This window comes from Sciurus vulgaris, assembly GCF_902686455.1.
Source record: "Sciurus vulgaris genome assembly, chromosome: 2".
Classification (NCBI taxonomy): domain Eukaryota; kingdom Metazoa; phylum Chordata; class Mammalia; order Rodentia; family Sciuridae; genus Sciurus; species Sciurus vulgaris.
Genome location: NC_136462.1, coordinates 99,810,282 through 99,825,632, shown reverse-complemented (window position 1 = coordinate 99,825,632; position 15,351 = coordinate 99,810,282). Strand labels below are relative to the sequence as shown.

Genomic DNA, 15,351 nt, shown 5'->3' with positions numbered 1-15,351 from the left:
CCCAAGCTGACTCATATCGCATAGTATACCAAATGTGCTACAATCATGTTCATTGTAAAACAAGCAAAGAACAGTAACGGAACCATTCCTGGCTTTCTCTCCCAACTTCTGCCACCGTTCCCTGTCTTCCTTGTAGAATCTAGAAGGGGTTGCTTTTGTTTGCTCTCTGCTTGTGTTTCTCCTCATTTTCAGTTGAGCCCACCCACCATCACTTCTCTGAAACTGTCATCAGAGACTTCCTGTTACTGAATCCTGTGGTTAATTCTAAACCTATCAACATAATTTAACATGGTTGGTTACTTCCACCTTCTTTTAAAGCCTCAGTTTTGTTTAGAGAAATTTTAGATTCATAGCAAAAGTGGGAGGAAGGTACAGAGAAATTTCATATGCTCTCTTCTCCCAAACATACATTGCTTTTCTTACTATCAATATCTCTAAATAGAGTGGTACATTTGTTGTCACTGATGACTCTACATGGGTGAATTATTACCACTCAAAGTAAGTTCTTTATATTAGGGTACACTCTTGGTGTGTACATTCTGTGGGTTTGGAAAAATTCATAATGACATGTATCTATTACAACATCATATTGAGTATGTTCACTGCTTGGGAAATCTTCTGTATTCCTCTTTTTTTGGTTCCCTTTCCTATTTTTTGGTATCACCCTATCTTTCTATTTTTAAATGTTTTAAATGTTGGAGTACCCAGGGCTAATTTCTTGGCCCTCTCCTCTATTCTCTTTCTCTTTGTGATCTTGTCTTATGGTTTCAAATGCCACTTAAATGCCATTTTTATATGCTGATGACATTGAAATTTGTATCTTTTGCCTGTATCTCTCCTCTGATTTTCACTCCCCTCACCTTCTTGAATTATTCCTCTGATGACTCTAACTTCAGAATAAATCTTCAATCTGCTCACTGTGACATTATAATCTGCTAGACGTCATCATTTTATCACTCTTAGTTTTATATCACTCTTTTTTTTTTTTGGTGGTACTGAAGATTGACACCTGGAGTACTCTACCACTGAGCTACATCCCCATTCCGTTTTATTTTATATTTTGAGACACAGTCTCACTAGGTTAACCAGGGTGGCCTCAATCTTGTGATTCTCCTGCCTCAACCTTCTGTGTCACTGGGATTATGTGTGTTCACCATTGAGCTTGGCTTATATATTAAATTTTTCAATACAATAATTTTCCAGGTTTTGCTTTCCTCCTGTACTTTCAAAACCAACGGGTGGAGTAATCTTTTTAAAATATAAGTCAGATCATGTCACTCTTCTGTTAAAAACTGCCATAAAGGTTTCTTACTTTATTTCTGGAAAGCCTGAGTCTTCATGATGGCCTGCTAGGCTGCATATGTACCAGGTCCCCCATCACTCCTTTGATCATATATCCTGTTGTTTTCTCCCTTGTTTGCTGGACGCCAGTCAAGCCTCATTGTTGTCCCTAAACAGGGTCAGGTTGTTCCCACCTCAGAGTTTTAAACTTGTTCTCTCAGTTTATAAAACTTTCTCTGCCAGAGACCAGCATGACCATCCCCCCTATTAATTATCACCTCAGTGTGGCTCTCCCTAAGCACATCTTTTAAAATTTTACTGTGTACCTTTATTGTACTCTATTCTCTTTGCCTGTCTTAATTTTACTCATAACATTTATAGGTAGGAGTCTTATTAGTTTTCTTTTATTGTGTATCAAATGACCACAAACTTAGAAATTTAAAACCATGCTTATTATCTCAGCTCCTGTAGATTAGGAGTCCTGGATGGCTTGTCTAAGTGCTTCAGATCAGGGATGGGAAAGGTAAATAAAAATGTCAGTTGGGCTGAGTTCTCATCTGGAGGCTTGACTAGGAAATAATTGGTTCTCAGGCACACTCAGGTGGTTGTTGGAATTTATTTCTGTGCAGCTGCATGACTAAGGGATTTGCCTTTTGGCTATCATTGGCTGGAAGCCTCTCCTAGACCCTAGAGGTTGCCTATAGTTCTTTGCTATGTATGCTCCTTTTTGCTCCACCTCCTTAATAATAGAGCTACCTAAACAACCTGGCTAAGCAGAAAGCAAGAAGCCCGGGGAAAATGAGAAAATAAATACAGCTAAAACAAATGGGAAGGGGAAAAAACTTAAACTGAATTTAAAAAATAAAACCCTGAAAATTTTGATAAGCCTGTTCAATCATCTACAAATTTTAAAAAATCTTTAATAGGCAGAGATTCATGGAGAATTTTTCTTAATATCCAAGAAACATGAACCAAAAAGGAAAACATTTCAGAATTACAGGAAAAACAGTTTGAAAAATAAAACAGATTCTATTGTCATGCATAATTAAAAAGATCAAATAAAAAAGAAAAAATAGTTTGAAAAATAATATAATTCATGCTTTTGGTCTCTTAAACTATCAGTCACCTTTAACTTTGGATTTTTAACAGTGCCCCATTACTTTTAAAATTTGACCATGAAAAAAACTCAGATTTTTTCTTTTTTTTTTTTTTTTTCCTTAACTCATGTTTCTTAAGATTACAATATGCTAATGAGTGATTGGGACGGTTATTCCTTTGACTTAATGAGACCATTGTAGGTGAAGTTCTGGATGATTTAATTGAACCAATTCAGTATGATCAGAGAGCTGCTCTAGATTCCTATTGGAATGTAGCTTTATAATATTCCCAATTAATCATTGCTCTGACATTAGCTTGCAAATTGTGCACACTATGCATTTAGAGCACGTTTGCATATAACTCTCTCAGATATCATTAATGGCATTATGATTATGGGCAGGTATTATATATACTTAAGTTTTCTTTAAAACATGTATTTTATTTTTATTTATTTTTTAGCTTCCCCCCCCATAGCTTTATTGAGGTAAAATTGAAGTACAATAAAATGCACATATTTGAAATTTGATCAGTTTCAACATGTATGTAATGAATTCAATCAATATAAAAAACATTTCCATTACTTTTTTTAAACTTTGAAATCATGCATACTGCTTCCTGCATGATTTATTTACATTAGAATTCAGTCACCTTAAGATACATAGAACCCCACCCCTACATGTCTACTGTTTCAAAATTAAATGGCACACTTATAAATATCTCAGAGGTCAAGGAAGAAAGTATAAGAAAAGTAAATAAAAGTGCTTTGAACTAAGTAATAATAAAAGCTTAAAATATCAGGATCTCTGGAATGCAACAGTGCCCAGATGAACATTTATAAGTTAAAGTACTTGTATCAGAAAGAAGCTAGAACAACAAATTATTTTTATATTATGTAGAAGGAAGGAAAAAATAAGAGTAGGAGCAGAAATATATGAAATAGAGAAGAAATAATATAGCTAAAATTTGGTAAAAATCAATTCTGATCAAGAAAAAGCAAGAACACAAAAATTAATATCAATGGAAAGGGAGCTATCAGAATAACACTACAGGTGCTAAAAATATTTTATGGTGATATCACAATTGTATGCCAATCTATATGATAGCGTATATAACATGGTCTATATTAGAGAAGGATCCGTGTGCTGCTGAGAAGAAAGCATATTCAGTCACTGATGGGTGAAATATTCTACATATGTCTGTTAAGTATAAATTATCAATTGTATTTTTTACTTCTGTAGCTTCTTCATTTAGTTTTTGTTGGGAGGATGTAACCAGTGGTGACAGAGGCATGTTAAAGTTACCTAGCATTATTGTGTTGTGGTCTACTTGGTTCTTGAAATTGAGAAGAGTTTGTTGGATGTAAGTAAATGCTCCATTGTTTGGGGCATAAATATGTGATTGTTATGTCTTTTTGATTTATAATTCCCTTAAGAAGTATGAAATGACCTTCTTTGTCCCTTCTGATTAACTTTGGCTTAAAGTTCACTTTATCTGATATGAGGATAGAAATTTCTGCTTGTTTACATGATCCATGTGAGTGATATTTTTTCCCATCCTTTCAGCTTCAGTCTGTGGATGTCTTTGCTTATGAGGTGAGTCTCTTGGAGATAGCATATTGTTGGGTCTTGTTTTTTAGTCCAGTCTGCCAGTCTGTGTCTGTTGATTGATGAGTTTAGGCCATTAATGTTCAAGGTTATTATTGAGATAAGATTTGTATTCCCGGTCATTGGGTTTTTTTTTTTAATTAGTTTCTCCTTTGATTGACTATTCCTTTAGTGTAGTTTCTCCCTTTGCTGGTTTTCACTTTTTTTTTTCATTTCATCTTCATGGAATATTTTATTGAGACTATTCTGTAGTGCAGGCTTTCTAGTTGCAGATTTTTTAAAAAATTTGCTTTAGTTGTAGATGGACACAATACCTTTATTTTATTTATTTATTTTTATGCAGTGCTGAGGATCGAACCTAGTGCCTCTCACATGCTAAGTGAGTGCTCTACCACTGAGCCACAACCCCCCTGCAAATTCTTTTAACGTTTTAAAACATGTTTTAATATGTATATTGTCTAATATACATTTTATCATGGAACTGACCAAAGAAAAGGTATTTCGGAATTCTGTAGGGTTGGGGCTCAGTGGCAGATCCCTATGTTTGATACCTACCATGTATTCCTCCCTGCAACCCCAAACTAGCCACTGACGCTGGTAAGGTATATGAGAATCTTTGATAGTTGTTCTCACATCATGATAGTCTTTCCTTCATCCCCCCCCCCCCATATATATATGTAAAATTGATAGTACATTTTTGGAGGAAAAACTATTTTGGAATTGTACCTGCAGTTAACCTTAATTCCCAAATATAACAGATATTCTTTTGAACATCATCCTACATCCTGAACTGTTCTGTGTGCTGGCAACCTCATGAGGAAGATGACAGGTAACGTTCCTGTCCTTTTGAAACTCACTTTCTAGTGAGGAAAAAAAGACAGGAAAAACATCAAGTATTAATGAGTGGTTTCCAGGAAATTAAGATAGGAGGATGTAGTAGTGCAATGGCTTTCTGTTAGACAATCTTCAGGGAAAGGTTTTTCGGCCAGGGAAACATCAAGTGTGAAAAGTGTGAATTCTCTGAGATAGAAATTAGCAGGAATTTTTTTGAAGGGGGAATTCTAGGGATTGAACCTGGAGGTGCTTTATCGCTAAGCTGTATCCCCAGTTCCGCTAAATTACTGAGGCTGGCCTTAAACTTGAGTTCCTCCTTCCTCAGCCTTTTGTGCTGCTGGGATTATAGGTGTGTTCCACTGTGCCTAGCAGGAATTAGCAGAGACTGTTAAAAAACAACAGAAAGTTAGAGTATAGTGGCTAGACCAGAGTTTAAGATACCTCCAGGTTAAGATGTCAGATAAGGAAGTTCTTCCTCAGAGAGTCAGGAATTTGCTGGAAAAGTCAGGATTAGAGATATGGAGTTTGAATTCATGAGCCAAAAGATGGTGTTTAAAGTTAGAGGCCTGAGTGAAATTAATTAGAGAGACAATTTATAATAAGAGTGTGGGGCTCAGGATCAAATCCCTCAAGCATTAAGTAGGAAATAAGGGGGCAAAGCCTACAGAGAATTCTGAGGAGTGGCCACAATAGTAGAAAGAAAACGAGCAGAATGTGACATTAGAAAAGTCAGGAAATACAGAAAACTCAAGAAGGGGGGAATGGCCAAATCTGTCAAATGGCCTAGAATACATGATAGAATGGTTTGAATGTGTGTAGATAATCTAGTCCTAACTGTGCATAATTAAAATATAAGCTTAAGGAAATTCACAATCATGACTTTGTGATCTTAGCTATCAGAAGAGGCTGTAGTTTTCAGAGGTAAAGTCTACTTCTCTGCCTTTCCACTGATACCTACCCAAGTTAGCACCTTCTTGGCTCTAGACCCTTAGGGTACTCTTTTAGAGGGACCCTCCTCTAATCCACTTTTTTCACAGGAGTCAGTCAGTTGAACATACCACTCCCCTGTTCATAGTTCTTTAATGATTCATATTGCTCATAAGATGAGGATTACAAATCTTCACCCTGGTCTGTGAGGTTCTTCTGTGCAATCTGGCCCTTCCTCTGTAGCTTCTACCCACCTAAACACCTTCTACAATGATGTCCTTTCAGGGCTTTGAATTTGCCAAGCTCTTTAGTGCTTTCAGGACCCTTTATGTGCCATTCTCTCTGTTTAGGGCGCACTCGTCCCACTCATCCTTTCCTATTCTTTGCCTGTTCATCTTCTATGTGTTGTTCCATTCTTTTTTTTTTTTTTTTTTTTTTTTTTTTTTGGTACTGGGGATTGAACCCAGAGGTCCTTTACCACTGAGACATATATCCCCAGGCCCTGTTCCCTTTTTAATTTTTAAATTTTGAGATGGGGTCTTGCTAAGTTGCTTAGGGCTTTGCAAAGTTGCTGAGACAGGTCTTGAACTTGCCATTTTCCTGCTTTCGCCTTCCAAGTCACTGAGATTTTAGGTGTGTTCCACTGTGGTTGGCTGTGTCCTTCCATTCTTGATGTAATCTCTGACCTCCCAGATGGGGTTAAGTCTCCCAGTTAAATGCTTTCCTATTTCCCTCTATTTTTTATGTGTAGCACTTACTCCGGTTTTAAACGAAATGATAATTTATGTCCTTATTAAGTGTTGTTTTCCCTCCTAGAAAATATATTTTATTGTCCCTGTCTTTGTCCCTGTCCCAACTATATTGCCAGCCGTTTACACAATGCCTGCATTCAATGAGTATTTATTGTCTGAATGAATCTTGCAACTTATTCTGTAGTTGTATAGGTAGTTAATAAGCACATCATTATCACCCATTTGTGTATTACAGATTGATTTTGATTTGAAGTAAAAAATGGCCTAAAAGCCATTGAATTTGCCCAGGGTGAAATTTGGCTATTTATTAAATCTGTATCTGGATGTGAACAAATGTAATAAAATAATTGGTTCTTATGAAATATATTAAAAGACATGTAATTGGATTGAATTATAAGTACATTTGGACTGGGGAGTGTATTTCAGTGGTAGAGCCCTTGCCTAGTATGTACAAGGCCCTGAGTTTGATCCCCAGCACTGTGGAAAAGAGAAAGAGAAAATATATTAAAAAAAAAAAAAAGAGTAGTATATTGATACAAATTATGTGATTTCTACCCCTCCCTAAAAGAACTGTTAAAATAACCACAGAAGCATTGTTTATTTTCTAGATTCTTCCCTTTCTGTTGATGACGATTTCCTTCCCATTTCTTCATGTTTCTAATCATCTCTCTCTGCTTACCCTAATATATGATTGTTTGCTTCACCTGTAAGAACTGCCTAAACGTTAGGATTATTTTAGGGTACATGGTCTTCAGCTAGAGTCCTTTGATACTTCAAAAATGACTGAAGACATATGAAGATAATCATTATTCATTGTCTGAATATCTATTTGAACTTTGATCCCTAATGAATCTGAGAGATGCCTTTGAGCTTCCAATAGAGATAAATAATAATACTGAAAGCACATTCCTCTTAAATGGAGCAACTAGACTTTAAGTTTCTTAAGGTGGTTCCCTCAGTTTGTATACTGTAAAATGCCTAGTGTCTTCTTTGAATTTTCATTGCACACAGAGTTAGCAGTAGATCATGAAGGATTTTTTTTTTTCATTGTTTTAGTTGTCTGGCTCTAAGCATCTTATATTCAGTTCTCCTAAGACCTAAGTGTTTCATAATTCTTATGGAAAGATAAGAACACCTCATTGGTATGAATCCTCTGAGGGTTAAACAAATGTGTCTTGGATTTAAAAAACTTACTTCCTCATGATTTAGAAAAGATACCACATCTAATCAAGATTCTCTTGTTAAAAAGAACAGAAATTAACTTTGGAATGTTGGGCAGTTTTGGCCACCTCCCATTTGTTTTGCTTCTGTTAATAAAGCCAAGTTTGTCTGACTTCATAAAACAGATGGTCACCATGTGGATCTCCCACTAGAAGGCATTTTCCACCGCCTCTGCTAGACAGGACAGGATTTCAATTTGGGAGTTGTGGGACTCAAATCCAATTAATTTCAGAATTTTTGGTACTATAGTTCATTGAACACTTTTGCTTATGTGATCCATTTAAAAAATAAATATGAGAAATTACATTTTTCTTGGGCTTAAGAGTATTTGGAATTTTTTTCTGAGCTTAAAATAAAATCTTACTTATTAAAGAACTATTTCTCCCCACAGGACATAACTGACTAAATCTTTAGTTCTAGAATTGGTTTTCTTTAGCTTATTTGCTAGGTAGTCTTCTTGAGATTCTGTTTATGTTCATAAATTTTATGTCTGAACATTTTATATAACAATTTGTTAATTTGTAAAAATTTTCAGGTGATTTAAAATTTTCTGATTTCTTAAAAAAACACACACATTTTCTTTATTAGAGGATTACTTCTTTGAGTGAAAAATTGATCTTTCCAAGAGCTAGGGATGAGAGTTGAGTAGGTGATTAGACAGGAAAGAGGAGAGGGCCACAGGTGTTCCTGGAAGCTTCTCTTGTGGGAATGCTGTTCTGTCCCAGATTGTGTTTTGGTTTTTTAAGAATTGACATGGCAACCCGTTTTCCCATTTCAAATTGGAAATCTTGAGTATTTTTAGCATAAGATAGATTTAATATGAAAAATGTGGAGAAAAATTTTCTTGCCAGAGTATGTAATCCCCAGTTAAAGAAATGATTATTGTTTTCTATTTAATACATGTCTTTACAAACTTTTTAATGCCTTTGTAAGTCATACAGACTCAAATGAGGTCATGTTCTTAAAACTACATTTCTTTCATTGGATGCTTCAACCATTAGAGAAGTTTCTTCTTTATTCATATAAGAATTTAAAACTGTATATTTCCCTCAACCACTGATGTAATTGCAACTCCCACATTTTGGTATGTTGTGCTTCATTTTCATTCAGTTGAACTTATTTCATTCAGATCTAATATTAAAAATATTCCTTATGAATTAAAGATGTTTTGTTTAGTATTCAAATATCTTGGATTTTTAAAGATCTCTTTCTGATATTGATTACTCATTCAATTCTGTTATGGTTTTAGAGTTTCAGGCAGTAACATGAAAGTGGAACTGCTTCATTTGAGGGGCAGACTGTGGGGATGGGAGAAGGCACTAGAGTACCACCTGCTTGTGGAGTTCTTTGCTTTTCCTTTGTGACTTCTGAGGGACTCTGAGGTACCACTAGGGCTTTTGAGGTACATGGTCTATAAATTGGTTACTTGAAAATGATGCTAAGATGAGGAAGGTACTTAGAGGAAAGCACCTGGTGTAGGTGATTGTTTCAAAGTAGGCACTTAAAAAGATTTACTGTCTGGTTTAAATATCCAAACAAGTGAGACATTAATAGAAACATAACATTTCATTATGCAGTATAAATTGAGACTAGAATCAGGGTAGGAAAAAGCAGATACATTTGCCTAACCCAGATGAAAATATTTGGATCTATAAATACTTTTCAGAAATATTTAATTTCAGTGTTTCTTAGAGATACATATTTTTGTGTAAATGATGATATTTATTATTTTCTTTGATGTACTTTTCACTATTGGAGATAAAGTACTATAAAGTAGGTAGTTTCTATTAAAGAAGATACAATTATTTAGGCCTGTAGCAAAATAGTCAGAACTAAGTAAAATGATAAAATTAGTGCCTGTACCTGTAAATATTTTAAATGGGTGTAGAAATGATTTGTAATGCTTTGTCATCATTTAGAGTAGGGATCAGAAAACTATCGGTCTGTGCACTAAGAATATTTTTTACATTTAAAAATTTTTAAAATTTTTTTTAATTGTTGATGAGACTTTAATTTATTTATTTATCTGTGGTGCTGAGAATTGAACCCAGTGCCTCACACGTGCTAGGCAAGCACTCTACCACTGAGCTACAACCCAGCCCTACTTTTTTTTTTTTTTACATTTTTAAAGAGTTGTAAGAATAAAACAAAGAAGAATCTGTGTTGCAGATGTGTGTGACCCACAAAGCCTGACTTATTTGCTGTCTGTCTGACCCTTTATAGAAAAGTTTGCTGATTCCTAATTTAGAGCAGGAAATAATTCATATTTAAGAGTTTCACCCCTTTACCCTCTTATTAAGGTGTGTTTTTGGTTTCCTGTCTTTGAACACAAAAGAATTGGAGAAAAAGAAGTGTGGATTTGGAGAAGTCTGGGGCCATCTTGCTCTTTCACACTCAGGATCAGCCATCCCACAAAGAAAAACCAAACAAACAAACACCTTCACCTTTTCAGACACCTTCAAAAAGGAAAGGATGATAACAGTAACTGATAGATAGTAGGGTATCTTTATTATCCATTCTGAACTTATCTAAGAAGCTAACATTAAAATCTTTTCAGTGACCCATGGGTCTTGAAATAAGAAAAATTGGTATCAGTCTCCATTTAAAAAACTCCAGGGGCTGGGGATATAGCTCAGGTCTAAGAGTGCTTGCCTGTCAAGCACAAGGCCCTGGGTTCAATCCCCAGGACTGCAAACTACAAAAACAAACAAACAAAAAAACCAAAACTCCATTGCACAGAGAAGATTGCAAATGAACACACTATTCCTTTGTTTTTAAGAATAGTGTTCTTTAGAGTAATAAATGTTATTTTAGGTTTGCTTTTATATAATATGTAAGTTTACACATTAGTTTTTAGATATATCTTAAGTTTTTAGAGATACATCTTAAGTTTTAAAAGTTCACACTTTTTAAGTTTTGATGTGTATGTGAAAATTAATTTTAAATTGATGTATGATATTTTGCAGGATGACTGTCTTTTGAAAGTATGGTATCCTATGACTGGTTGGAAGTCTTCAATTATTCCTCAGGATCATCATGAAGTGAAAAGGAAACAGATTGCTACTCAATTTTCCTTTGTTTACTTGGCACATCCCCGGGCAGTGACAGGTTTTTCATGGCGTAAAACTAGCAAGTATATGCCCAGGTTAGATAAATGTAACATATTTTTATATGTTTATAAAAATAATGAAAATAAAATCCTTTTACTGTATTGACATGGTAGGGCTCAACAGAATAGATTCTGAAGTCAAGCTGTGTAAATTCAAGACCTGCTGTTACCACTAGCATTATGAGCTTGTGTCTTTATTTCTTAAGTTCTTTATGCCTCTGTTTTTCTCTCTGTAGGGTAAAGGTAGTAATGGTACCACTCAGAGATTTATTGAGACTGAAATGTGTGTGTGTGCGTGTGAAGTACCCAGTATGTGCTGGGGCAGTGTCAGCTGCTGTTGTGAGTAGAAGCTGCAGTAATGGAAGATTCTAAGATATGAATCTTAGAATCTTTATAAGTAATAGGAAAACCCACAATGAGGGCAAATAAAGCATAGTATTAAGCTGTCAATAATACTTGTGGTGATAACTTCTACAGTGAATAAAATCTTTTTAAATCTTTATCTTTATATATATATGTGTGTGTGTGTGTGTATATATATATATATATATATATATATATATATTTAATCTTAGGGCTATCAACAGAACTTTCTCAAAGAATTTTTATTTTTTATTTTTTGCCAGGGTTTTGGAGGGGCAGTGGGTTTACTGGAAATTGAATCCAGGAGCATTTTACCACTGAGCTATATCCTCAGCCCTTTTTATTTTTATTTTTGAGACATGGTCTCACTAAGTTACTTGGGGCCTTTCTGAGTTGCTGAGGCTGGCCTCGAACTTAACTCCTGCCTCAGCCTCCTGAGTTGCCGGGATTACAGGCATGTGCTACCATGTCCAGCCTTCTCAAAGAATTTTTTGGTTGTTGTTGATATTCCATTGTAAATATCTGTTTCTTCTCTAATGTCAATCAGAAGATGCTGCCTTTTTTTCTTTTCTTTCTTCTTCTTCTTTTTTTTTTTTTTTTTTTTTTGAAGTTATGTCTTGCTGTGCTACTCAGACTGGTCTTAAACTTCTGGACTCAGGTGATCCCAAGTGCTGGGATTATAGGTGTATGCCACCATGCCAGGGGTCAAAGTATTTTTTATTACATCAGTCCTCAGTATGCATGGGGCATTGGTTTCAGGACTCCCCATAGTTACTAAAATCTGCAGATGCTCAAGTGCTTCCTATAAAATGGTATAGATTTTAAATCTCACCTACATATATATCTTTCTATATGCTTTAAATCATCTCTCGATTACTTATAATACCTAATACAATGCAAATGCTATGTAAATAGTTTGTTATACTCTATAATTTAAGAACTAAGGGCAGGAAAAATGTCTGTACATATTCAGTACAGATGCAGTTTTTTTCTCCACAAATATCTTCAATCTGCAGTTGAAAATCCATAAATATAGAATTCATGGTATGAACTGTGTAAATTTTCTCTTATTGGTATGACATTTCTTAAAAGTACTTATAAAATTAGTTACAAAACAACTTATACAGATGATTCCTGTATTGTATGTACAGATCTAAGAAAGCTGTTCAACACTCAGAATCTTGTATAGCAATCTGTTTCTTTCATGAAGTAGGTTTAGTTCACTTGCTGAATAATTTATACCTGAATTGGAACAGCACACATTATAAAGATGCTCAGGAAAAGATAACAAGGGAAATTTATAAACTTTTGGATTTCAAATTGAAACTTTATTTAAGTTATTTATATATCTTGAAGACATTTGTAATATACTCTTTTGACTGAATTAGATTTTTTAAAAGTATTTTCTATGGACTTTTATTTAATTTATTTATATGTGATGCTGAGAATCGAACTCAGTACCTCACGCATACTAGGCAAGTGCTTTACCACTGAACCACAACCCCAGCCCCACTGAATTAGATTCTAAACAAGTATTTTTTTTTTTAAAGGCAGATGATTTTTTTCTTTCATAATAAGCAGTTACTTCAACTGCTTGGTGCTATGACATTTTTACTGAATTTGAAGGACATTGGTTTACAGTTTGTAATGATAATTTCACAGTTTTATTATGAAGATGCTTATTTGTTTGCCTATTTGTAATTATTTGTATTAAAAGAAGGATGATGCAAAATAACACTACTGCCATAACCAGATTGTTTAATTACATTTAATGGTCTTTTATTATAATCGTTCTGTAACTTATAAGGGTTTCTTTTGATGTTTGTTTTGTTTCAAAAATAATATTCCTTTAGTGCCTTTGGGTGTGTGTGTGTAGTTACTGGTTTTCTAGCTGCATATATATAATCAGGCTTTAATTTCTCTTGCTTTTACCAAGATCACTTCCCAGTTTTTGTGATTTTACACTGATATGATATTTTAAGCTCTTTGCTTTTTTTCATACAGTGTTTTATACTAATGTCATCTTTATACATGAAGAATCAAATATTAATAGCCTTTAATTAATTAATTAATCAAATATTAATAGCCTTTAATTAATTCATGGCAACCTTTGTTGACTTCTCTTTGTTGTTAGGGGTTCTGTCTGTAATGTGCTATTAACTTCATGCCATGATGGTGTATGCCGACTATGGGCAGAAACTTTATTACCAGAAGACTGTCTTTTGGGTGAGCAGATTTGTGAGACTACCACGTCCAGCGTTGCCAGCACCCTTTCTCATTCGGGAAGACAAAAAGACAGAATACAACATGCTCTTGAGGTATTATATTTTTATTTTTTATTTTTTATTTTTTATTTTATTGTAAACAAATGGGATACATGTTGCCTCTCTGTTTGTCCATGGCGCAAAGGCATACCATTTGTGTAATCATAAATCCACATACAGTAATGTTGTTTGATTCATTCTGTTATTTTTTTTCCCCTTCCCCCCACCCCTCCCACCCCTCTTTACCCTCTATACAGTACTTTCTTCCTCCATACTTGCCCCCCTCCCTAACCCTAACTCTAACCCTAACACTAACCCTTCCCTCCCCCCCATTATGTGTCATCCTCCACTTATTAGCGATATCATTCGTCCTTTGGCTTTTTGAGATTGGCTTATCTCACTTAGCATGATATTCTCCAATTTCATCCATTTGCCTGCAAATGCCATAATTTTGTCATTCTTTATGGCTGAGTAATATTCCATTGTGTATATATACCACAGTTTCTTTATCCACTCGTCAATTGAAGGGCATCTAGGTTGGTTCCATAGTCTGGCTATTGTGAATTGAGCAGCTATGAACATTGATGTGGCTGTATCTCTGTAGTATGCTGATTTTAGATCCTTTGGGTATAGGCCAAGGAGTGGGATAGCTGGGTCAAATGGAGGGTCCATTCCAAGTTTTCTAAGGAATCTCCACACTGCTTTCCAGAGTGGCTGCACTAATTTGTAGCCCCACCAGCAGTGTATGAGTGTACCTTTCTCCCCACATCCTCGCCAACACCTGTTGCTTGTATTTTTGATAATCGCCATTCTAATTGGGGTGAGATGGAATCTTAGGGTGGTTTTGATTTGCATTTCTCTTATTACTAGAGATGTTGAACATTTTTTCATATGTTTATTGATTGCTTGTACATCTTCTTCTGTGAAGTGTCTGTTCATTTCCTTAGCCCATTTGTCGATTGGATTATTTGTATTCTTGGTGTAGAGTTTTTTGAGTTCTTTATAGATTCTGGAGATTAGTGCTCTATCTGAAGTATGATTGGCAAAGATATTCTCCCACTCTGTAGGCTCTTTCTTCACATTACTGATAGTTTCCTTTGCTGAGAGAAAGCTTTTTAGTTTGAATCTATCCCAGTTATTGATTCTTGCTTTTATTTCTTGTGCTATGGGAGTCCTGTTGAGGAAGTCTGGTCCTAGGCCGACATGTTGAAGATCGGGACCTACTTTTTCCTCTATAATCTGCAGAGTCTCTGGTCTGATTCCAAGGTCCTTAATCCATTTTGAGTTGAGTTTTGTGCAGGGTGAGAGATATGGGTTTAGTTTCATTCTGTTGCATATGGATTTCCAATTCTCCCAGCACCATTTGTTGAAGAGGCTATCTTTTCTCCATTGCATATTTTTGGCGCCTTTGTCTAGTATTAGAAAGTTGTATTTATTTGGGTTTGTGTCCGTGTCCTCTATTCTGTACCATTGATCTACCTGTCTATTTTGGTACCAGTACCATGCCGTCTTTGTTACTATTGCTTTGTAATAAAGTTGAAGTTCGGGTATTGCGATACCCCCTGCTTCATTTTTCCTGCAAAGGATTGCTTTAGCTATTCTGGGTTTCTTATTCTTCCAGATGAATTTCATGATTGCTTGCTCTATTTCTGTAAGGTACGTCATTGGGATTTTAATTGGGATTGCATTGAATCTGTATAGCACTTTTGGTAGTATGGCCATTTTGACAATATTAATTCGGCCTATCCAAGAACATGGGAGATCTTTCCATCTTCTAAGGTTTTCTTCGATTTCTTTCTTTAGTGTTCTGTAGTTCTCATTGTAGAGGTCTTTTACCTCTTTTGTGAGATTGATTCCCAAATATTTTATTTTTTTCGATGCTATGGTGAATGGGGTAG

At 35.1% G+C, this 15,351-nt stretch overlaps 1 protein-coding gene across 7 annotated transcripts in view; it reads left to right on the top strand.

Annotated features, from left to right (window-relative positions):
- Positions 1 to 15,351, top strand: part of DMXL2 (Dmx like 2) — a 178,885-nt gene that overhangs the window by 49,771 nt on the left and 113,763 nt on the right. For all 7 annotated transcript variants that reach the window (XM_079129866.1, XM_079129868.1, XM_079129865.1 and 4 more), the window contains 2 exons: positions 10,684 to 10,862; positions 13,324 to 13,507. In XM_079129866.1, the coding sequence (XP_078985992.1) occupies positions 10,684 to 10,862; positions 13,324 to 13,507 (363 nt within the window). The remainder of the gene's footprint in view (positions 1 to 10,683; positions 10,863 to 13,323; positions 13,508 to 15,351) is intronic.